Below are 22484 nucleotides of genomic sequence, written 5' to 3'. Positions count from 1 at the left end.
TTAGCAACGAACCTGAGATATTTAGGAGAGATTAGCAACGAACCTGGAGATTTCGACGACGTGGATGAGGATTTCCGCGATTTCGGCGAAGTGGGTGAGGGTTTTAGAGAGAGAAAGAGTCGGAGGAGAGATGAGAGAGCGTGAACCAAGAAGATGAAAATGAGTTTCATTTGAGTTTTGAAATATTAACTGACGCTATTGTTTAATGAGGTATTTTTAAAACAAAAAATAAAGACAAGGGCAAATATGTACTTGCTCACTTAAACAACTACTAAAAGTGTCCAAAACAAGAAACTCTATATTTTGGTCCAAACTATTGAAAACACTACTACATCCGGCCATTTCCCAAATAAAATTCAAAATGCAACTATCTATCACCACACACATGCGCGCAAATGATAAAAAAAAAAAATGTACGTCGACATTATCAAACTAAAAACAAATAAGTAAAATATTGTGTGAAATTATCTACTCTTTGATATTACATAAAAAAAAAAATAAAAAAAATACAACATTTGTTATAAAATATATTAATTAGATCAACAGTAAATAAACGAAAGCAATTTGCTCAATTGGTTGGTAAAGCACTCACTTCCCCATCCCAAATGAGAAAAAAGATTCGAGTGACCTCAAAAACAATTTACTAAAAAGTAGTAAACAAACGAAATGGATAAAGAAGATAAAAAATGAACAACCTCATAGAAACCAACCTAACGTAATTATATATTTGTAAAAATAAATAACATCCGAAAACAAAGAAGACAAACTATCACAACTAGTTCGAGTTAAGCTTGCCGTCAAAACAATATAATCAGCATTCCTTCAAAATTCTATCTGTCTATAAAAAGTTACAAGCAATCAATCTATATAACTTTGACAAAACTTATTAGAGAATTTATCTCCTTCCTCTAGAAGAAGACTCGAATAAAAACACATCTTCTTTTTAAATAAACCGAGTCATTCCCGAAAGAATATTAGATCAAAATTTAACGTAGCAATTTAATCTTTGCTTCTTTTTCTTTTTCTTTTTTTTTTTTTTTTTTTTTCTTTACCGATAGAACAATGACTAAAGTTTCTTTCTCTACTTATTCTTGTTCTTCTTCCTTCCCTTTACTTGCTTCTCCAAGGTTTTAAGCCTCTGGCTTATAACCGAAGATGTAAGTGCTTTTTTGTCTACAACGGGTTTTGGAGCTTCAATTGTTTGACTTTGACCGCCGGCTGCGTTCTGTGCATGTTTCTCTGCCGCCTGTTTCAATTCCGAGTAAAACGCTGTAAAGCTAAACGGTTTAGCATCCTTGTCACTTGGGGGCGGAATCGGTATATCAGGAATCGCCAGAAACTTCTTTACCGCCGGTTTTTTAATCACTACCAAAAAAAAAAATTGAATTGACAGAAACATGAGATGTGAAAATTTGCAAGATCAACGCAAAGCAGTCGTGAAAGTGTAAAAAGCTAATATTTTCATTGCAGCGCAATCTTATCAATCAAAAGGGCTTACCAAGTCCATAACCGAGCGAAAACAAATTGGACGTAATCCAGTAGCAAAATATAGCCTGCATTGTAATATCAGATTTAAAATTACGTAGAGAATCCTTGTTTCATTGCACAAGGACTGATAAATAAAAGAAAGAAAGAAAGAAAGAAAGTAGAAATTTTTTGTATAATATTGCTACTGAGTTTTTCTATTATTTATTTATTTATATTTTAAATAAATAATCACCTTCGGAAAGCTCATAGTGAATGGAACTGTGAGAACCGCAAAGACCCTTGAGAATTTTTTCATGGTTCCAGCAACAGGATTTCCTTCCATACCTTCTTGCATGTTGCACTGAAAAAAATAAAGTTAGTAACTCGGATTGAGAAAATAATGACGGGTCTGACTTCCGTGCTAATAAAACTTACATAATTTGAAAAAAAAAAAAGAAACAAATACCTCCACTGTTAATAAAAATGTCATTGCAGTCAGAACTGGGAAAATATATAAAGCATCTGGCGTTGTTAGATCAATAAACCAAGCGGTTCCACCGGATTTAAAGGACGGAACTTTTTCTGCCATATTTGATATCTGTAAAAAAGAGACAATGACACCATAACTTCCTCAAGAAAAGACTCAAAAATTGGGAGGATCGTAAAAGGCAAGAATATATCTTACCGCAAGGAAGAAACTTATGAACACCGGGCCTTGAATGAGTAGTCCCTTGAGAGGAGTGAAGGGAGTAACACCATGCCTGCAATGCCCAAATTGATACGAATGTTGATTCCACTCTTATGCGTCATTGAACTACTAAGGTTTAAGAAAAAAAATATCTATATTATGATTCCAGGGTTATTTACGAAACAAAGTCACCTACTCCTTAAAAAGGTTCGTCATCTGCCTCTGGCCTTCGTAGGTCTCTAGATTCTAGGAAAAAAAATGGTAAAACTTATTTTAGAAAGAAAATTTAAAATGAATAGGCATAACATAAATGAAGCAATATGATTTTTTTTTTCCTTCCTTTTTTCCCTTAACTGATTAAAGGATATTAAAGAATAGTCATAAAATATGCATCATACCCCATTCTGCATTTGTTCTTTAAGCTCCTCCATTCGAGGCCTCATGAGCTGCAAAGCCAAGTAAATCAGGCAATTATATGACAAAAATAATTACATTAATGGAAAAAGTATAGTCAAAATAACTAAAATAATAATGATAATATATAAAAAAAAAAAAAGCACAAAAACATAAATCAAAGAAGTAGCAATGATAATTAACTATTTAAAAAACCCAAAAACAAAGAATGATTGTCGAGGAATAAAGACTTCCATTGACACTTCAAACCAAGAAGCACACTTGATAATCAACACATCTAGCAGAGGGAAAAAAAACCACTCATAATGATCAATTATTTGCATGAACTATGCTTGAAGAGGTCATATAGTTCGAAACTAAGCCACACGGGTGGCCGAAGAGATAAAAGTTTCCGCAAATCATAAAATGGTCAGTGTACAGAAGCGGTCGTTATGATAATTGAATAATAATATATGAACTTACAGTAAGCTTTGAGGTAGATTTAAGCTGATTAATTAATAGTGGAACAGTTGCCACACGAATCACGAGAGTCGTCAAAGCAATGGCAGCCCACCTGAAATGTAAAAAAAGAAAGATGTGAGTGCTTAATTAAAATCACATGTACATATATTTATTTATTTTTATCTAAATTTATCACTCACTTTACTGGAAAATTTAGACTTAAACCGAAATTAGAATCATGCACACTCGTAGCTCTCTCTCAAGAACTTTTGGCATACCACAACCCTTTAGGCTATGCTTTGAACACCGATTTTACGATGGAAAGTGACGATTTGCAAGGCGGCAAGAGGGAAGATCAAAATTCTATTGTTTTAGAAGGTGAATGATTATTTAGGGGGAAAAAAATATCATCCTGTCATTTTCATATTCTAAATCCCACACATTTGTCAGTTTCCTAGGATTTTCATTTTCCACATTTCCGGGGAAAATGAAACCCCTATTTTAGTTACGTTTCCATCTTCAGGACGATCTAGTCACAGGGTTTCACTTTTTCCCACAATTTTTATATCCCTCAACTGACTTCTCAATTCAAACAAAACAAGGAAAATACAGTGGATTCTCATTTTATTCCCCTCACATTTTCCAAAGTATAAACATAGCGTTCCAATGTCATAACTTTGACATTATATCAGAAGTTCTTAAAGAAACTAGATGTTCCAAAACTTCGAGTGAAGCTTGAAAAATCAACCGCCTAATCTTACCAAGGTCTCTAATTTCAGCACAGATCAAACTCCACGACAAGCATCTTTCAAAAATCCTAATCAGTTAATTTCCAATTAATAAATTGCGTATGCACATATAATGCTAACCAAAATCTACAGCAGAACATTGGTTCAGAGGTCATCAAGAAAAATATCAAAAGTCACAAACTTGACCTACACAACTAAACAAGCTGAAATTTTTTTGTTCTTCTAGCAATTTCGCATATACAATCAACACTCAACGAGGGAATAATAAACGATAAATGCTTTATAGCTCTCACCAATTCACGCCAGCATAAGTATGAACCCCTTCAATAACGTACTGCAGCATCTTCACCGGAAAGAACGAGTCCGCGGCGGCGATCGCCACCTCGTTCGCCGCCGCAATCTGAGCCGTGGACTGCACCGCCGAATCCGATATGACCTCAGCCACGTCGGCGATTATCCCAAACTTGTCCGATCCATCTTCCATCGTCGTCGACATAAATCGTCGGGACATGAGACCATTCGTCGAGCTCGGATAATACACAGAGTTCGAGAATCTCCTGTCTCCGCTACCGAACCTTCGATTCTGGAATAAAGCGCTGAAATTCGGCGGAGAAGCGCCCTCGGCAATCGGAGAACTGCAAGTTCTGCGGCTGATATCGCCGTCGTCCTCGGCGCGGTCGCGTAGAAGGTGAGATATCGAAGGGCGGTGACATTGCCGAGCTACGATTGTCGCTCTCTCGGATAGGCTTCGTCTAAAAGCCATTGCTGTGAGTTCAGAGCTTTATTGTGTTGAAAAACCTTAAACCCTAGCTAAAACCTAAACGTTTTGTCCGATCTCAGTAGCCGAATAGAGAAAGAGAGAGAGAGATGAAATTAATGGCACGCCCTAGATTCACCTTTCTTCTCTGCAGAGGCGCAGAGTCAAGGAAATCAGTTTTGACTCTCTCTCTATCGCTCTCTCTCATTTTCTCTCTCTCAGAACGGTGACGTTTCTCAATTGTTCGGCTTAGATTCTCATTGTTCTTGGGCCCAAATTATTTGGAATAAGGATTTTTATGGGTTTGGTCCCAGAATATCATATGTATGCACAGTACGTCCGGGTTGTCTCTAAATTGTTTCTTGGTAGCCGTACTTTCGTAATTTATTGAAAAAATAGCATGTTTAAAGTTTTTATTACGAAAATAGCTTTTTTAAGTTGTAAATGGTCACTTTCTTGATTTTTCTTGACGTTTACAGTTTTCGACACTATATAACTTTATTTACCGTGTTTACCGTTTGAAAAACAAATATATTTGAAAAGATATAAAACAACAGTTATTTCTGAAATATTACACTTCTACAGTTTAACTTCGGCGGGGCTATACATAATATAACCTAAAACTGGTTAAATTAAAACCTAAATCCAAAAAAATTTGAGAAATTGCTTAATTTGTCACCAATTTCATAACATTTTCTCATTTTCCACCAAAAGACTAATTTTTCCAAAAATGACACCTCTATGTCAACAATGTTGACATCTTATAGTGAAGGGCAAATATAGATGTCAATATGTTGACATAGATGGTGGCATTTTTGGAAAAATTAGCATTTTGGTGGAAAATAGAAAAATGTTATGAAATTGGTGGCAAATTAGGCAATTTATCGAAGGTGTCACATTATCAAACCGAATTTTCAGTTTGGTTATCTGTTTTGAGCAAAATTAATTATGCTATAACCGAACCAGATATGAATTACCGAGTTATTTTATTACACATACAAGAAAAAAGTTTGCTTGGTGGTAATGGGCTCTCCTTGTTTTATCAAATCCTTAATTATGTCTAAAATTGTGTCAAAAAGTGAACCGAACGGATCGAGTTTCAACCCTAACAATAAACCATCTTAATTAAATCTCAAATTTGAAATCGTGCTTGTTTGAAGATGGTAGACCCTCATATCATGAAATTGGCTTGTGTAACTCTCTATTATAGTTGTGTGTAGCACTATCTTCTAGCATTTTTGTTCTTTTTTAGTGCATCACTTGTCAAGTTGATGTCGATTCTACCAAAATTGATAGGAAGCAACAAGACCATTGAGTAGGAAAAAATATTTTAACTAAACATAATTGTAATCCAAGCTGCAAAAACAATAAATCTTATCCAAAACAATGAGAAAATATCGCGGAACATTGAATTAATCTAATGTGACTACGACATTACAAAAAATTAATTACTCGATCTAAAATCCTAACTTTATATGACTATGTAAGTATAAAATTTAACACCCAAAACAAACAAACATGTTATATATACAAATATAATAAAATGAAGAGGCAATGAAAAACGATAACAAAAAGTATTGAACTTTATTCTAGGATGGCGATAACAACGAAGACGAGGACACAGACGAACCCGACGTGGAAGTGCTTACATGGGATGAAGAAGAACCATCCGGCGAGTTTCGACACAATGGACATGTGGCATTCATTTTGAGCCACTCATCCACGCAATTTGCATGGAAATAGTGGTTGCATTCGGGTATGGTCCGGAGTGTCTCTTTGGATTGATACTCGGACAAACAAATCGGGCAAGTGTTGTCATTGGGCTTGGGTAGCCTCTTACTCTCACCTAGCTCTATCTTAGGGAACGACTCGATTGTAGGCCCATCGAAGCCCATTATGACTTGGGTGGGCTGCGGCGCCTCCAAATTTGCACGATCCGAGTAGGGTTGGCGACGATGTCCGATGCCCTTAACCCGACTGCATACATAGCTTGCAAGCCCAATGAAGCATAAGACGCCCGGAATTCCCACGCCAACGATGATGCCATATTTCGCACTTCTTGGCAACCCTGAAAAGCATACATATTTAGCGAGAAAACAAGGTGTGAGAGATTTTACAAACATGGTATTCGTGAGGAAACTAAAAGGTTTCAAAAATTCTGAGGTCACATCCCACAATGTTAATATGGGAGTGAAAATTATTAAGGTTACCTCGTTTTAAAAAAAAATATATTATAATACATTGTTTTTCATATCATTATTTTGAAAATACCTTGTTGCCTTTGTGTATTTTCTATTTTTCCCTAGCAAACCTTTGTTCTTTGCTTAAAAATAAGTTCATTTATAAATGGTAAATTTTTATTTGACATTATGTATAAATGAAACATACTATAAATAAAGTTAAATAGAGTAACAGAGTAAAAAAAAAATATAAATAATGTAAATAACCACTTTCAGACCTAAATATTAGATAAATTCTCACTTTCATATATCAAACGTTAGCTATTTAATTAAGATTTATGTCTTAAAGTGGTTATTCACTTAAAATTTATCAAACGTTGACTATTTACCAATGTCAAACGTTTAAATTAGCTATTTTTTAATTTCTAGTTGTTTATAACTTGAAAAACAAACAGTAAATATCAAAGGACAATAAATAAAGTAAATATGTTTACATTTAAGAAAGTTGTATACAATATTTAGATTAAAAACTTTATTGAATTTTGTTTAAATTAAATTTAAAATTTTCTACGCCAATTAATCTCTTCAAGATATTTTGAATTTGGCCCACACGCTCCGATCTCATCCAAATATCATTTTCTTTCTGTCATATGCTTACTGGTTTTCATTATTGTCTTAATATATAATACAATTAATAGAGTTAGACTTCATAATTGTAAGTTTCGTAACAAAATATAATATTATATATTTGTACATAGTACATACAGAAATCTTATGGACCCCAATGTCTAATCGCAAATCGTTACTCACATAGGGAAAAATATATATATAAAAATTTCCGCTGAAAATGTTGAACAAATTGCAATACGTGACATATGGCGATGCGTGTACTTTTACTTTTATTCTACAATGGATTTGTGAACTAAGACTAATTATGGGCACATGCTACGGGAAAAAACTTCTTGTTTAAAGAATCGCATTTTTTTGTTTCCAGTGTTTATGAAATTGAAATTTTTGGTATCGTTTATCGAAATTTTTTTTTATAAAAAAATATATTTTTTAAAAGTTTAATATCTTGAAAGTTCCCTTTCAATTTTTAATAGTCGAAAACCTTTCTTCCATTAAAACATAAATTCTGTCATATAAGAAGTGAAATTCTAATAATTTCCATTTGTCCAAATTTAGGAACTTTTATTTCGAACAATTTCCTTGCCGCAACGGCGCAACCCCCTCTCTCTCACTCTCTCACGATTACTTTGACTTTTGAAACTTTCATTCGGTCAAAAATTGTTTTTGCTTGAACTCTATTTTCCTAAAAGAATCTAACGTTAAATTTAGCAAATATTCTTTTCTCCCCACGTAAAAGAACCAAGAATAATTGTTGTGTGGGATTTTTCCCCATCCAAAAAACATCAAGGCCCAACTCAACCAAGGGTGCATGGTGACCCCGGCCCAAAGAGTAGAGCCCGGGATTAAGACAAGTCGAGCTCACCACTAAGGGGACCTCGCATCCTGGCGTCCAGGCGAGCTCGACCTCCAGGCAGGATCGACCTCCAGACGAGCTCGACCTCCAGGCGAGCACGACCTCCAGGCAGGGTCGACCTCCAGACAAGCTCGACCTCTAGGAAGGCTCGACCTCCAGACGAGCTCGACCTCCAGGCGAGCTCGACCTCCAGGCAGGGTCGACCTCCAGGCGAGCTCGACCCCCAGGCACGCTCGACCTCCAGGCGAGCTCGACCTCCAGGCAGGATCGACCTCCAGACGAGCTCGACCTCCAGGCGAGCTCGACCCCCAAGCACGCTCGACCTCCAGGCGAGGGTCGACCTCCAGACGAGCTCGACCTCCAGGTAGGCTCGACCTCCAGACGAGCTCGACCCCCAGGCACGCTCGACCTCCCGACGAGCTCGACCTCCAGGCAGGGTCGACCTCCAGACGAGCTCGACCTCCAGAAAGACTCGACCTCCAGGAGGAAGTCCAACCCACAAATTGTGAAGGCAATCCCAGCCCTGGTAAAACTAACAAAACCTGAGGATCCTTCCGGTAAAGCTCACAAAACCAGAGGACCCCTCCGGTAAAGCTCTCAAAACATGAGGATCCTTCCGGTAAAGCTCACAAAACCAGAGGATCCCTCCGGTAATGCTCACAAAACCAGAGGATCCCTCCGGTAAAGCTCACAAAATCGGAGGATCCTTCCGGTAAAGCTCTCAAAACATGAAGATCCTTCCGGTAAAGCTCACAAAACCAGAGGATCCCTCCGGTAAAGCTCTCAAAACCTGAGGATCCTTCCGGTAAAGCTCACAAAACCAGAGGATCCCTCCGGTAATGCTCACAAAACCAGAGGATCCCTCCGGTAAAGCTCACAAAACCGGATGATCCCTCCGGTAACACTCGCAAAACCGGAGAATCCCTCCGACCAAGTTTTCATAACTTTTCACATTCAAAATCCTATAAATACCTCCATTTTTCTCATTTGGAGGTAAGTTCTTCTCACACCTACAAAGCCTTCGCTTCACTCTCATCAGAGTCTCTCTCTAGAACTTTGAAGCACGACACCTAGACTAATGTTGAGCGTCGGAGTGTCCGCCGGAGGAAACCCCTCCGCGGTCCTTTAGCTCACTCTCTTCTCTATTTTCTCAGGTGACGAGTCGCCGGAAATCCTTTTCCGGCACGGCGGAGGTACAGGTGTTGGGACAACTTCCCCGTTCGACCACCGCGCGGTCATAGGGTCCGGCCCTAGACCGAACCGCGGACCGGTTTTCGTGTTGATCAATTTTCAGGCATTAACAATAATCATCCAATCAGTTAATTTATATTCAAGTATTTATTTATATGCATATGAATTTTGATGATTTGCTTTTTTTTTAACTAAAGGGCTTAGATTACAAAGCGTGAAAAAATAGATAACAAGCACAATGACAATATTACAATAATATTAAGGAGTTATACATTTTTCCAGTAACACGTACTGCCATCTATTGTAGATTGCTTTGTAAGGAACCATGTTTGATTGAGATCTTACGTTTAGATCTTATAAAGACAGTTAAAAATTATACTAATAAAAAATTTGATAATGCAGAAAGTAGATTCATGTCTGAATTATTAAAATATAAAAAATAGAGAAAAATGAGAAAAAAATATCCATTCGAGACCTAATCAACCAACGCTATTGCGTACGACGGAGACAGGTTTACACTGGTTGAGATGACAATGAGTCTGAGATTTGAACGACAATCACAAAGAGTCACAAAATTCTAGTTGATGACGAACTCGACAAAAATTGACCAATACATATATAAAAAACCTCCCCTAAGTCGATAGCCTTTCATTGATTTTACATAGTTATTTCATATATTTTTCTTTGTAAACTATTTATTTGAACGTAGGACGAAAACTATGAGAATTTTAATAATATTGTTATATCATATAATATGTTGAATTGGGAGTATAACTCATTGGTGGTAGGATTACGAAAATATATTGTAAATGTATTTTGAAATTTGTAGGTTTGTATCAATTAGTTTTGGTTTTTTTTTTTTTTTTTTTTTTAAGTTTTATTATTGGTCAAAATTATATGATATATTAGCAGTGCAAAACATATGTGACGTTATTGATCAAAATTATATAATTTAAGATAAATTTTAAGAGGTCATGCATTTCTGCAGATCATGAAACTTGAACACAAATGTTTGGTTCTCATCTCAAAAACAGTTTTTGAGTTAAAAAAATTGGAAACAAAAAACGAAAATGCGTTTGGTTTAATTTTCCGGAAAATTTTTTTAAAATTTTTTGCAGTTGTTTTGTAAAAGAGTAAAGAAAACTGAAAACAAATAAAATGTGTTTTCGGAAAAAAAAAAAAAAAAATTCTTCTCTTCTCTCCTCCTCCTCGTCTTCTCTTTTTATTTTTTTCAAAAACAAAAATGAAAACTGTACCAAACACTTTTTTCAGTTTTTTCAATTTCTCAAAAACAAAAATAAAAACTGTACCAAACAACTTTTTGAAAACAACTGCAAAATAATTTTTCAGTACAACTACAAAAATTAGAAAATAGATAACAAAAACTTTTTGAGTTAACTGCCAAACAACAACCTCTCTATCGAAGTATGTGTGAGATTTCTTTTTATATAATATATTATATTGCTAAGTTTTTTTTATAAAATGCAAGAGAGATTTTAAATATAGATTTTTTATTAGGATAATTTTTTTATTAGGTCCGGATTCGGAATTTGGTAAATGCGTACATAATTTCATATTGTTATAATGCGTTGTAACGCGGTTGTATTTTTATTTTTATTTTTTATGGGGAATATAAATTTACGTCAATTTGGTCAGTGGTTGTGTGTGGCTATGTTATAATATTGGGTTGTATAATATTCTCTTATTTACTTTTTGTCAATTCGCCTTTAAAATCGATTGGGACACGGAACGCGGAAATGCAACTTTATTCACGTTTGATGATGTACTCGTTTAGCATGTTTATTCCCATGTTTAATGCAATAAGAAAATAAATCACGCGTAATTAATACCATAAGTTCAATACCAAACTCATGACACACCTAATTCTAAACAATGCAAATGGCACTCTAAGAATGTATTACAAAAATATGACATAGAAGAAAAATATTGTTTCTGTTTTTGTGTTTAAATACTTTAAATATACTCAGCCTTCTGATCTTATTTTAATGTATTGATGTCGAAATATTAATTATAAAACGATAATGTATAGAAAAATTATGGGACTAAGACACTTGAAAACGTAGAATTTGCAATCTAATTAATATTTTAAATATGTTTAAAATTTAACAATATTTAGTAATGTGACTTTCATTAATCAGATTGTACTTTACATAATTGTCCTAAACATCTTCATTCGTTAATTTTAGTAAATATATGTAAATTTTTATAAATAATTAATTACCAAAATAAATGAAACTTTAACTAATTTTATAAAATAAAATTTGAAATAGACTTAATAACTACGACGCCCTATTTTATAATAATTATAGTATTTAAAAACTATCATCTCAGGGCTCAGCTCACATGTTTACTTACTTATTTTCATTTCAAATAAACATTTATATTCAACCTTAATCAATTTAAGTATAATTTTTTTTTTATCATGACTCGAATTTATCTAGTGGGACATAAAATTAAAATAATTGAAAGAATAAAGCAAACCGACTTAAATATTCTTTTAAAGCCAAATTTATTCCAACTAACAAATTCATACACCTACGTGTATTAAAAAAACAAATTATATTTATATCGAAATAATTAGAATTGGTCATAGACATAAAAAGAGTGCGTACCGGTAGTGGTCCCTCGGAGAGGGACTGAGCATCCGATTTCCGCTCCGGACCCGACCCGGGGCCCGCAAACGCCGCCTCGCCTTTCACACTCTCGACAAACCGGCATCTGCCACGTCAGCCTCACCGGCCCGTTGAGGTCCACGAAAAACAGCCCCGTCGGGCCCTCCCACGCCGGATCAGGCCGCATCTGCGGCACCCACGCCACCCCGATCTCCTCGCACCGCCGCCGCCGCCTCCCCTCAGCCGGCGACGGAGCCGGCGCCGGCGCCGGAGAATTATATTCCGGCAAACCCCGGTAGAGGAAAGGCTCGTAGATGGTGCGCACGGCGGTGGCTCCGTCGCCGAGGCACGGGACGGAGCGGCGGAACGGCGTGGCCTCCGGCGGGCACCGCAGGAACGTGAAGCTCTCGAACCCGTCGGCCGAACGGAGCGGTCCTTCGCCGGTGGTAAACTCGGCGAGGTCTCCGGCGATCAGCCGTTTCGGGAGGCAGTTTCCGGGGTCGGTGATCCACAGAGACTGGGTCTCGTAGTCGATTTTTTGGACGACGAAGATCAGGCTTTTGGTGGAGCCGGGGCGGCGGAGATCGATCACGGTCTGGCTTCGGTTGTTGCAGGAGAGGTCGAACCACCGGCCGGCGAAATCCACGTGGCCGCACCGGGGAGACTGGCGGCCCCGGAGCCGGAAAGGGAACCGGATTGGGACTGAACCGCCCGGTTCGCAACTGACTTCTCTGCAAGCTGTGATGTTGGCTGAAATGTGGTGAGCGAAGAAGGAGAAGAGGAAGAGGAATTGAGCTTTCAAAGCATTCATTTTTTTTTTCTTCTTTTTTTTCTTTTTGGGGTCACTGTGTGTCACTGTGTTGTAATCAGAGTTAAGTTATAAGTTGTGTGTGTTTGAAAACTAGTGATAGATTAATATTATACACTTGATTTTTCAATACTTTTATCATGACTTACGAGAGAGAGAGAGAGAGAGAGATTTGGTGTGGGGTTGAAAGGTCCATGCTAACTACAACTCAGAGAGTTTGGTCTAATATGTTGTTCACAACTAGATTTATTGGCCTTCACTATGTATATATATATACATAGTGAATAAGAAGTATAGGAGGAGGTTTATTTATTCATTTATCTAGTGTTTATAACTTCATTTTTCAACATGGAAAAATGAAACCCCATAGTAAAAAAAATATTACTCTTATAGAACAATATGGAGAAGTAAAGCCTGAGTCTCCCATGGCAAACCGAGTTGGATCCAAACATCAACCTCACGCTTGACCAACGAACTAAAAACGCTCGAAGGCCATGATCACATAAAGAATGACAAACGCTCAACCCTCTTGAAGTAGTACGACGCCTCGTGAGTCCAAGGAACCCCCCTCGCGAAGACCAAAAATAACAAGCAAATATCCTCGATTGTCGCACATATCTCGCCTTGCAAACATCGATTCAATGAGACCAAACATCCCCTCAGTCGTGGAAATTTAAAGGTTTGTTTAGAGGATATATATAGGAGGCCGAGGTGAAGTCATTGACCTATAAAACCGTACGTTACTAGGTCAATCAATGCATAAAAGTTATTTCAATGATAGGATGGACTAACCTGAAGTCCTATATGCCCCTTCAGGCCTCGGTCTCTCGCCCTTCAGACATTTTGACCCTATCTTATCGCATCTGCACCTTCGTCGAGATTAGCACAGTGACTCTCGTCCTTGCCCAACTTGGACCTCGATGAACGCTCCCCTCTCTCTCTCTACTCCCTGGCTACCTCACCCAAAGACTGTCGAGCAAGGACCCTCGCGCCTCGGCCCCTTATACCTTCTTACGTTGTCGAAAAGAATTTGACAACGTAATTTACTATTTTGTTAAAAATTTGAAATTTTGATTATTTTATTAAACAATTAGTATCAAATAGTTATTTGGTATAATTTTCGATTTTATGGACATTAATGAGTGACGTGTTATATTTATGATCTACGTTATTACATTTTCGCACTTGGGATTTGGTAAGTGGTAGTTAGTAACTTATAATATATAATAAATATGTATATATGTATATATCTATATGTATGCATGACGTGAATTCTAATTTATATGGAGTCTCTTCAGTCTCAGTCCAGGTTTTACTCGGTTCGATGGCGACAAAATAGAATGAGGGGCAAAAGAAAAATAGACATAAGATAATAGTAGGGGGAAAAGTCTCATTTGTTGATCGTAGAATATTATAGTAAAAAAGAGGAGAGAATGTAGACTTTTTAAAAGTAAGTTGTTCCTTGTTGGTCCTTCCAAAAAATAAAAAGAAAATCATGGCTGTTGGACAAAACGCTAATATGAACCGTGTATCAATTAATTTGAAATGAAATGATACACGGTTGAAATGATGACAACTCGCCACTTATTTTTTTTGTTGACTAATGTTGTTTTTTTAACGTCGTTATCAATTAATTTTTATATAGAACGCACAAACACTCTTAAATTAATTGGCGGACGAGACTCCGATATTGTCGCTGCGCTACGGGGCCGGACAAGGGGATTGCGTCGATTTATTATCCAAATTCTATCAGTTAACAAAGAATAAAACTCAGTCCATATTTAGTTAGTTGATTTAAGATAAACTCATATTTATTTAAAGAGAGATGCTAGGTTTTTCCTTTATGCCAAAAAATGGGGTAAAATAAAATTTTGTTTTTATTTTTGTTTAAACAAAGACGGTGAACTAGAACATTTTAATTAACAAAGATAAATCAATTAATAAGGTGTCATTATTTTATTGGTGCGACATAGAGAGACACGGTAAGTATAGTGACAGAGTATCTGGATTCTATAAGTTTAATATGGTTATAACTTATAACTTACAATCACAGTACAATCCATCGAGTATTTCTTACGCACCCTTGACGAACATACACGAATTCAGATCCTCTATTTCATTTTGGTGTGTGTCCATCCAATCAAAATAAATTAATTTAATTATTTTATATTATTTTTAAATAAATATAGATTTATTATTAAAGAAAATAATAATATATCTTATTTTGATTGAAATGACACACCTAGAAATATCAAAAGCGGGCAGAATATCCGAATTCAACATACATATGTCAGCAAAGTACACCATCTGATTTACTCAGTAATTAATTCCAAACCGCGTAGTGTAAAATATTATTATTTTGCTTTTTTTTTTTTTTTTTGTCCTTTTAATTTTACCACACGTAATTGCTCATTATATCCTCAAAAGTTTCCAATCAACTTTCATTTGCTAGCTTGCAGAGTCGCAATTAATAATTAAGCCCCACCCAGGTATAAATGTATAAGTAGTTTGTTTACAATTGGTCCTATTTTTCCTAATAATTTGTTTGAATTGTATTGAAGATTATTGTTATCAAATTTGAAACCTAACTGTCTCTGTTTGATCATTGATGTTAGATCAATATATATATATATATATATATATATATATATATATATATATATATATATATTATGCTATTGAAGCTTTCTCACCTTAAATACATAGAAAAAGCACATGATTCTCATTTTATGTTATACTTGATCTTTTTCCCAATATATGAAACAACGGTTACTCAAGGAAAATTTTGAATTGCAGCTTGTTACATTGAAAATTAAACTGAGTTGGCCAATCTTAGCTAACTCGGTATACCTCTTTCAAATTTCAAAAAATCTTAATCAGGATGCCTAAAGACAATTTATATTAAGAAATTAGTGAACTCATAAGTTAAGAGTAAAAACTACAAAATAAAAAATAAAATAAAAATAAAAAAACCTAAAAAAACGATCCTTGTTTTCCAACCACACATTGTCTAACAAAACCCTATATTCTCTCTCGATATGTTCTTCAAAAAATCCTATGCGTGCCATTTTTTTTATCTCGAGGATCTTCTATTGAAAATATTAGAGAAATGGGTGTTACATGAAGACTAATATCAAAATGTGGTCACGAACTCATAAAATATCCGGCTAATCAAGAGGTTCCCCAAAAAAACACAGCAATGCCACTTAACGAAATGCATAATTTTTTAGCATCACTACTTTCCGGGAAGTTTAGGAAACGCATATTTTTGCCCTCTTTTGGACTAGTATAAATAGGAAATGTATGCTTTTATTTGGGCAATGAGAGCGTTCCGGAATCGCATTGTGAGGCTTAGGAACGCATTTTGAGAGAGTTTAAACATTGGAGCGAGTTTATTGATTCTCTTGGATTCATCATCATCATCAATCTAATAGCATCAACTAAAACACGAACTAGCCATAATTAGGCAGACCTATATAAAATTTATGCCGTACTATTTGTTGTTATTACGCAACTCATTTTCCTTTAAGTTATTTGCAGGTTTTGAATCACGACTAATTCTCAACAAACATCAGTGACCATATCGCATTCTTATAGTTGCACGTGATGTTCTTGCTCTATGGTTTGCGAAATTCTCTTTACCTTGACACCATATCTGCATCTTAACTCCAATTCGTTAAAACTTTGGACGATCAACATTCTCGAACTCAATTTGTTGAAGAAGATGAAGAAAGCAAAGATTCATATCTCAGGAAGACGATTCCCAAGATGAGAATGTAGATTTTGAAGAATAAGCCTTACTAATGGCGTCAATAAAAAAGATTCGCAATGACAGGAAAACAATGACAGCAAAGGTTAGATCAAAATTAAGGCAAAGAAAGCTAGGGTCAAATATTAAAGTTATATATGACATTGGCCTCTGATATCTTGGTGCATTCTTCGTCATGTTCATTTATATATTTTATTTTTTTAAGTTGCTTTGAGAAACTTTTATCGAAGAGACAATAGTATTTTTCTTAAGCATTATGCAAATTTTTTTCCCAAGCACGTAAATATTAGTAACAGTGAAGATTTTTTTTTTCAAAATTAACCACCACAATCAGGATAAGTATATTAGTGGAATTTGTTAACAAATCTTAAATTTTTTGATATGTATGTTAACAAATCTTAGAATTATTGATATGTATGTCAAGAAATCCTAAAATTATTGATACATATGTCAACAAATGCATGATTTAATGACATCAATATCAACAGGATTTGTTGGCATAGATCTAAAAATACACTATCGAATCCGCATAAGGAAATTCTGATATTTTTTTTCATTCTTCAGCGGGCCTTGGCCCACATGTAATTAAGGTCATTGTCTACAAGAGAATAGTCGATCACTAATTCTTCTATTAGGTGCATGTGCACGGACAATAATTCCAAGCGTCTAACTGTTTTGCTTGAGTTAACATATGGGTTTCTTCTGTTGTTGCAATTCTAGGTTATTTGTAATTGAGATAACACAAACAATCGAACGAGTTATAAGTTATAACACAAACGCGTCAAGAACTAAAAAAATATTTATTTTGGTTCTTAATTATTAAAATGCATGTTATACTTTTGGTAGATTAATTATCGAATTAAGCATGTGATTTTTTTAATACTTCGCTCACGTTTGTCGTGATTCTCTTATATTCAAAATCCAAATTTGTTTCCAAACAATTAGTGTAAGAATGTGCTTTGTAAGTATATCCATGCATGTTAATTAATTATTAGATGCCTTTTAACTCAAAGAATAATATGATATTTCGTTTCGTGTTGATATTCACATGATTGTATGTGCATTGTTTCAAATGTGTGTGAATGTATGCAATCATATTAGCCTTGTAATTTATTCTTATACGCAAAGTTTTTTATTTACTACAAATTTCTCGGAAGCACATTTTATAATAATTATTATTACTATTATCATTATTATTAATAATCGAATGAGCTCATCACTTTGTTGCGTTGAAAGAAAGGTTATACCCAGCACTTTATATCTGGCCAATTCAATTGTAAAATGTAATTTAAAGATGTGATAGCATGTAGTCATTCATATGTATGCGTTTTATTTTATCAGGCAATTATAAATGATTTAGGTTAGTGGTTTTGTTAACCTCTAAAAATATGATCGCCTTAATTTGTTTTCATAAATTAAAATTAAACTAGCTGTATATTGTTCTATTTTTTAGTTGAGAAAAAAAAAAGTATACCCATTCGGGTTATCAGTCGTGCCTCTCCCATATTTCTTAAGGTCATATATAAAATTATAATATGTTGGATCTTCTATGACATGGTTAAGTTTCGCAAAATAACGTGTAACAATTATTTAAGTCAAAACTATAAGAAGTTGTTTAAGATTCGGATTACTTAGGCCACTTTTCTCCGACGCGAATAGAACTAGAATATTATGTCTTACTTCCGATTTTTAAGGACAGATAAGTATCGGATATTTGGTTATATTCTAACTTATCAGCATTCGCGGAAGATTAGGAATTGATCGAATAAAACTCACCAAGGGTTTATTTCGATCATTTATTTTTTTTATGTTTGGTCAATTCACGCGACCTTAACCTATAACCCATCTCTCTAGTCTAAGAGATATTCATTGACAACAAGTTTCAGGTGCTTGCTACTGATGTGCTTTGTGTGTGCGTAGTTTATGAGTGCGTGTTTTGCATTGACGTGTTATGTCAATCTTCGGAAGAGGATTGAGTGAATGAGAGAGTGAGTCTCTGATCCAAGAGGATTTTAGATTGCCATCTATTGGAAAAGTCAAAGAAGAGAGGTGTTTGAGATGGTTTCCAATGTCGGACGTACCTAAGTCATGTACCTTTGATTATGGAGATAGTGCATTGTTGTTCACTGCCGGACGTATCAGTACCTCTGAGTATGTGCTGTATCGTAGAACATGATTACCAATTTTGTGTGTTCTTTATTGCTTTATGCTTATTATTGCTTGTTTGATTGTTGGTTTATTTAATCGTGCTAAAAACAATCAGTTGTTCAACAAGTTGTTTCACCCACTAGTTGAACAATTATTTTACAACACGTTACAAGTGGACAAATGAACAAATGGCGTTTATGTTCTTTAAGATCGATCGGTCAAATATAATGTTATTTACAAAAAAAAAGGACTCTCTACAAATGGTGTTCCCAACAACCCTAATATTCTAATTAGTCGACCGTCCGGCGGGCATATTGAGGCACCAAGGGTGAGTTCCGGCACAAAGGACACGTGGCATTCAATTTGAGCCACTCGTCGATGCAGTCGGAGTGGAAGTAGTGAAAGCAATCTGGCAAAGTCCTTAAGGTGTCGCTGGATCGGTACTCGGAGAGGCATATCGGACACGCTTTGTAGTTGGAGCTGATGAGCCGGCCACTCTCTCCCACCACGCTCTTTGGGTACGATTGGATCACCCTCTCGTCTAGTCCGGGGGACGGCAAAACCATAATAGGGTTCGATTCGGAACCATTATTATCAATTGATGACGACTCAAAATCGTCGGGTAGTTCGTGTCGGCTTCTACTCCTAGAGTAAGCCCTACTGAGGTTGCTCGTCGCGGCCCGGGTCAGCTTGAGCCGGCAGTTTGTGACGAAGAAGACTATGATTGCTATCGCAAGTATGGCATAGATGAAGATTTGAGTTCTTATAGATACCCCTACACAAAAATCAGTATTTATTTATTTTATTTTATTTAATAGTGTACGTTGACATGATCCATATAATATAATCTATAAGAATTAACATATTACTGTGAGTTTATTCTGACCACTTCTTTAATGTTCAATTAATAATAAGTCCTTGTCATATCATGTTAATTGCAAGAAAAAGGAGTATATTGCTTAAATGAATAACAAATTTTTGACCTTCTAAAAATAAATATTAATTTAAATACGGAATCTTATATCAATTGTTTGCGAGTTCGTAAATATCTTATGGTATATGTAGATTTTGAAAACAATACAATTTTAAAATAATTTATACTTTGAGTGTCGCATTATAAACTTTTAAATAGTCACTAGTTGTGATGGAATTGCCACAAATTGGCAGTTAAATAAGGCTTTTCGTAAAGAACTAAATAACCAATTAATAATCAATAATCTACTTTATAGGAAACAGCATAAACTCATACTATAAAATACTAAATATACCAAATAACAAAAAGGCCATTATAACTTGCTAGTTGTTGCTAATTGCTATGCACGTTTTGAAGTTTTTAATTGCTTTTTCAGAATTTACATAAAAATCAACTAATATGTCAAAGATCATTCCCATGTTTACAAAAAAAAAAAAAAAAAAAAAAAGACTAAATCAAATTACTGATAATAATACTTGCAAATAATATGTATTTTATTAATTACCAGAATCTTTATGCTCATCGCATCCAACCTCCAAGCCATCTCCGGCGACGAGGCGGCAACGGCCGCCGCGGCTCTCGCAGTCGCCGCAGCGGGGCTGGTCCCACGTCAGCTGGACAGGCGACCGGAGAAAATACTCCCAGCTATATTGAACCCACCACGTGTTCGACGAAACGACCGGCACAAAAGCCACGCCCATAACCCCACAGCTCGACGGCGCCGAGCCAAAGAGCGCGCTCGGAAGCGCCACCACAACATATCCCTCGCCGCTCATGCACGGCACGGCCTCACCGAAACCCGCGAAACCGCCCGTACAGTTCAGGAATGTGAAGCTTCCTAGGGCTAGGGTTCGGGTCCTGAAAGGCGAGCCATCGAGCGAGAAGTTTCGCTCGAAGAATCGCCTCGGGAGACACCCCGAGGGGTCGTCGATCATCGCGGTCTGGCTCGAGTACGCGATGTTCGTCACGGAAAACTCTCCCGAAGGAAGGGACAGCAAGGGAAACGGCCACGTGTCGTTGCATGATAGGCTGAACCCTGGATAAACGCAACGATCGGGACTCGAGACTCCGAACGGAAATCGGACGGCTAATTTTGACGACTGCGAGCAAGTCTTTGATCTAGGGCACGACTTGGCTGTGCTCGGCTCTAGTGAGTTTAGGATTATGAGTAGTGTCTCTATCGTGAACGCTAATAATAACTGCAAGGACGAAGAAGCCATGTGTTTATTTCATCTTTGTTATCACAATGAATATATATATTATGTTTGTTTGTATACAGCTTCTTGATGTACAATACTGTTTTTTTTTTTTTTTTGCGCTAAATGTACAATATTGTTGAATCTTCGTGGAAGTTGTTGTTGTGATATGTTCTGTGTCAGCGGGTAAGTGACAGTTATTATTATTAGTATTATTTTTGTGTGTGTATGTGTGTGTGTCTATGATAGGATCTCTGTTGGTTTAAGAATTATTTATTAGATTACTTACTTTTTTCCACGATGAGTATTTTTGGTATACAACATTCGTAAAGTCAACTCAAGGGAATTACTGTTATTATATAATATATTGCAATTGCTTGGAAGATGTACCAACATTTCATTGCAAGTCGCCGATATTTATAGATTTCATATTCAACAGATTAATCTTGACTTTAACCGTAATGTCGACATTGACTTTTAGAATTTCATTTAGTAACAAGCCAGCTGATTTTCCAATAAATTGTGATGGTTTGTAATGTGTTTTCAAATTTTTTTATTACATGCGTGAAAATAATAGAATAAAAAACCTGAAACGTACGTAAAAAATATTTCACAAAAAAGTAGATTTTGATAACTCAATATGTACACAGAAATATAGACGGTCATGTATTAGATAGAATTTGAGGAAATACATAGAATGCGAAACAATATGATGGATTTCGTCGGATTTCACCGGCGTTGACGAACTTCAATGATGGGTTTCAGGGAGAAATGAGAAGACATATATATATATATATATATATATATATATATATATATATATAACGTTAGTGGGATATATATATATATATATATATATATATATATATTGTGAAATGATAATGTAAAATAGTCAAATTTCCCCATCTATATCCAAGTCACTTAGCGCTCCTCATTTGATCCCATTCCAAATGAAACCCTTATCATAGTACAATATTAGAAATACAAATTGAAAAAGTCTGCAATGTCTTTTTCAATCAAGCATTGACCATGCCTTTGCAAGCTAGCCAGGATTATTCCTAGTAGAACTCGAGACTATTGCGTTTGACAGATGATAAACACTAATTATTAGATTACTCTTAAGACAGTAAGAAATTACGGGACCAAAAAAATAATATTATGGTGGATGTACAAAATTAAAAATAAATCATCGTAATTTTTTAATATGGATTATTAAAATATAAAATTTTAATTTTTAATAAAATAACCGAAGTTACATTGTTCACTATTATTAAATTTTTTGAAGTAAAAAGTTTATTGATATAGTAAAAAATATTAGTGAAATTTGTTGTAACTAGCCAAGTTTGTCATTCTTATTGGGGGAATAGCCCAAGTTTCATTTTATTAAGCAAATAGCTCATATTTTCGGCTCAGACCATAACGCCCTTGGTAAATTCGCGAATAGGTTAATTTAATTAACCTACTGGAGTGAGTTAGATTAATTAATTAACTTATTGGTTGAATATTAGTTTAGGTTCTGATTTTTTTGTGAGTAAAATTGATTTACTAAATGATTGAATTCGGAATTAGGTTAATTAATTGAATGCT

General features: G+C 35.5%; 3 protein-coding genes across 3 annotated transcripts; all 3 read right to left on the bottom strand.

The window, feature by feature from the left end:
- Nucleotides 1-701: 701 nt before the first annotated feature.
- Nucleotides 702-4748, bottom strand: LOC149405529 (mitochondrial inner membrane protein OXA1-like). The gene is made up of 9 exons (XM_089607270.1): nucleotides 4053-4748; nucleotides 3032-3122; nucleotides 2554-2601; nucleotides 2352-2401; nucleotides 2153-2228; nucleotides 1934-2065; nucleotides 1721-1828; nucleotides 1499-1553; nucleotides 702-1365 (listed from the first exon to the last, which is right to left on the bottom strand). Exons 1-9 carry the CDS (start codon nucleotides 4520-4522, stop codon nucleotides 1082-1084), a joined length of 1314 nt encoding a protein of 437 aa, XP_089463396.1. The 5' UTR covers nucleotides 4523-4748; the 3' UTR covers nucleotides 702-1081.
- Nucleotides 4749-6071: 1323 nt separating this feature from the next.
- Nucleotides 6072-13063, bottom strand: LOC149405528 (RING-H2 finger protein ATL20-like). The gene is made up of 2 exons (XM_089607269.1): nucleotides 12004-13063; nucleotides 6072-6584 (listed from the first exon to the last, which is right to left on the bottom strand). Exons 1-2 carry the CDS (start codon nucleotides 12812-12814, stop codon nucleotides 6106-6108), a joined length of 1290 nt encoding a protein of 429 aa, XP_089463395.1. The 5' UTR covers nucleotides 12815-13063; the 3' UTR covers nucleotides 6072-6105.
- Nucleotides 13064-19018: 5955 nt separating this feature from the next.
- On the bottom strand, nucleotides 19019-20921 carry LOC149405527 (putative RING-H2 finger protein ATL21A). Its single transcript, XM_089607841.1, has 2 exons — nucleotides 20207-20921; nucleotides 19019-19503 (listed from the first exon to the last, which is right to left on the bottom strand). The coding sequence occupies exons 1-2, from the start codon at nucleotides 20919-20921 to the stop codon at nucleotides 19019-19021; spliced, it is 1200 nt and encodes a 399-aa protein (XP_089463967.1).
- Nucleotides 20922-22484: the final 1563 nt, after the last annotated feature.

The sequence above is a fragment of the Urtica dioica genome, chromosome 2 (genome assembly GCF_054948205.1).
Source record: "Urtica dioica subsp. dioica isolate 48M chromosome 2, U.dioica_male_clone48M_v1_H2, whole genome shotgun sequence".
In the NCBI taxonomy this organism is placed as follows: Eukaryota; Viridiplantae; Streptophyta; class Magnoliopsida; order Rosales; family Urticaceae; genus Urtica; species Urtica dioica.
This window is presented reverse-complemented; position numbering and strand designations above follow the sequence as displayed.

Coding starts and splice junctions, on each gene's coding strand:
- LOC149405529 (XM_089607270.1), bottom strand. CDS start 4,522: ATGGCTTTTAGACGAAGCCTATCCGAGAGAGCGACAATCGTAGCTCGG. Junction 2,066..2,152: donor TCATAAGTTTCTTCCTTGCG/GTAAGATATATT, acceptor TCTTTTTTACAG/ATATCAAATATGGCAGAAAA. Junction 1,829..1,933: donor CATTTTTATTAACAGTGGAG/GTATTTGTTTCT, acceptor TATTTTTTTCAG/TGCAACATGCAAGAAGGTAT.
- LOC149405528 (XM_089607269.1), bottom strand. CDS start 12,814: ATGAATGCTTTGAAAGCTCAATTCCTCTTCCTCTTCTCCTTCTTCGCT. Junction 6,585..12,003: donor TCTCCGAGGGACCACTACCG/GTACGCACTCTT, acceptor TATGCTTTTCAG/GGTTGCCAAGAAGTGCGAAA.
- LOC149405527 (XM_089607841.1), bottom strand. CDS start 20,921: ATGGCTTCTTCGTCCTTGCAGTTATTATTAGCGTTCACGATAGAGACA. Junction 19,504..20,206: donor CGATGAGCATAAAGATTCTG/GTAATTAATAAA, acceptor ATTTTTGTGTAG/GGGTATCTATAAGAACTCAA.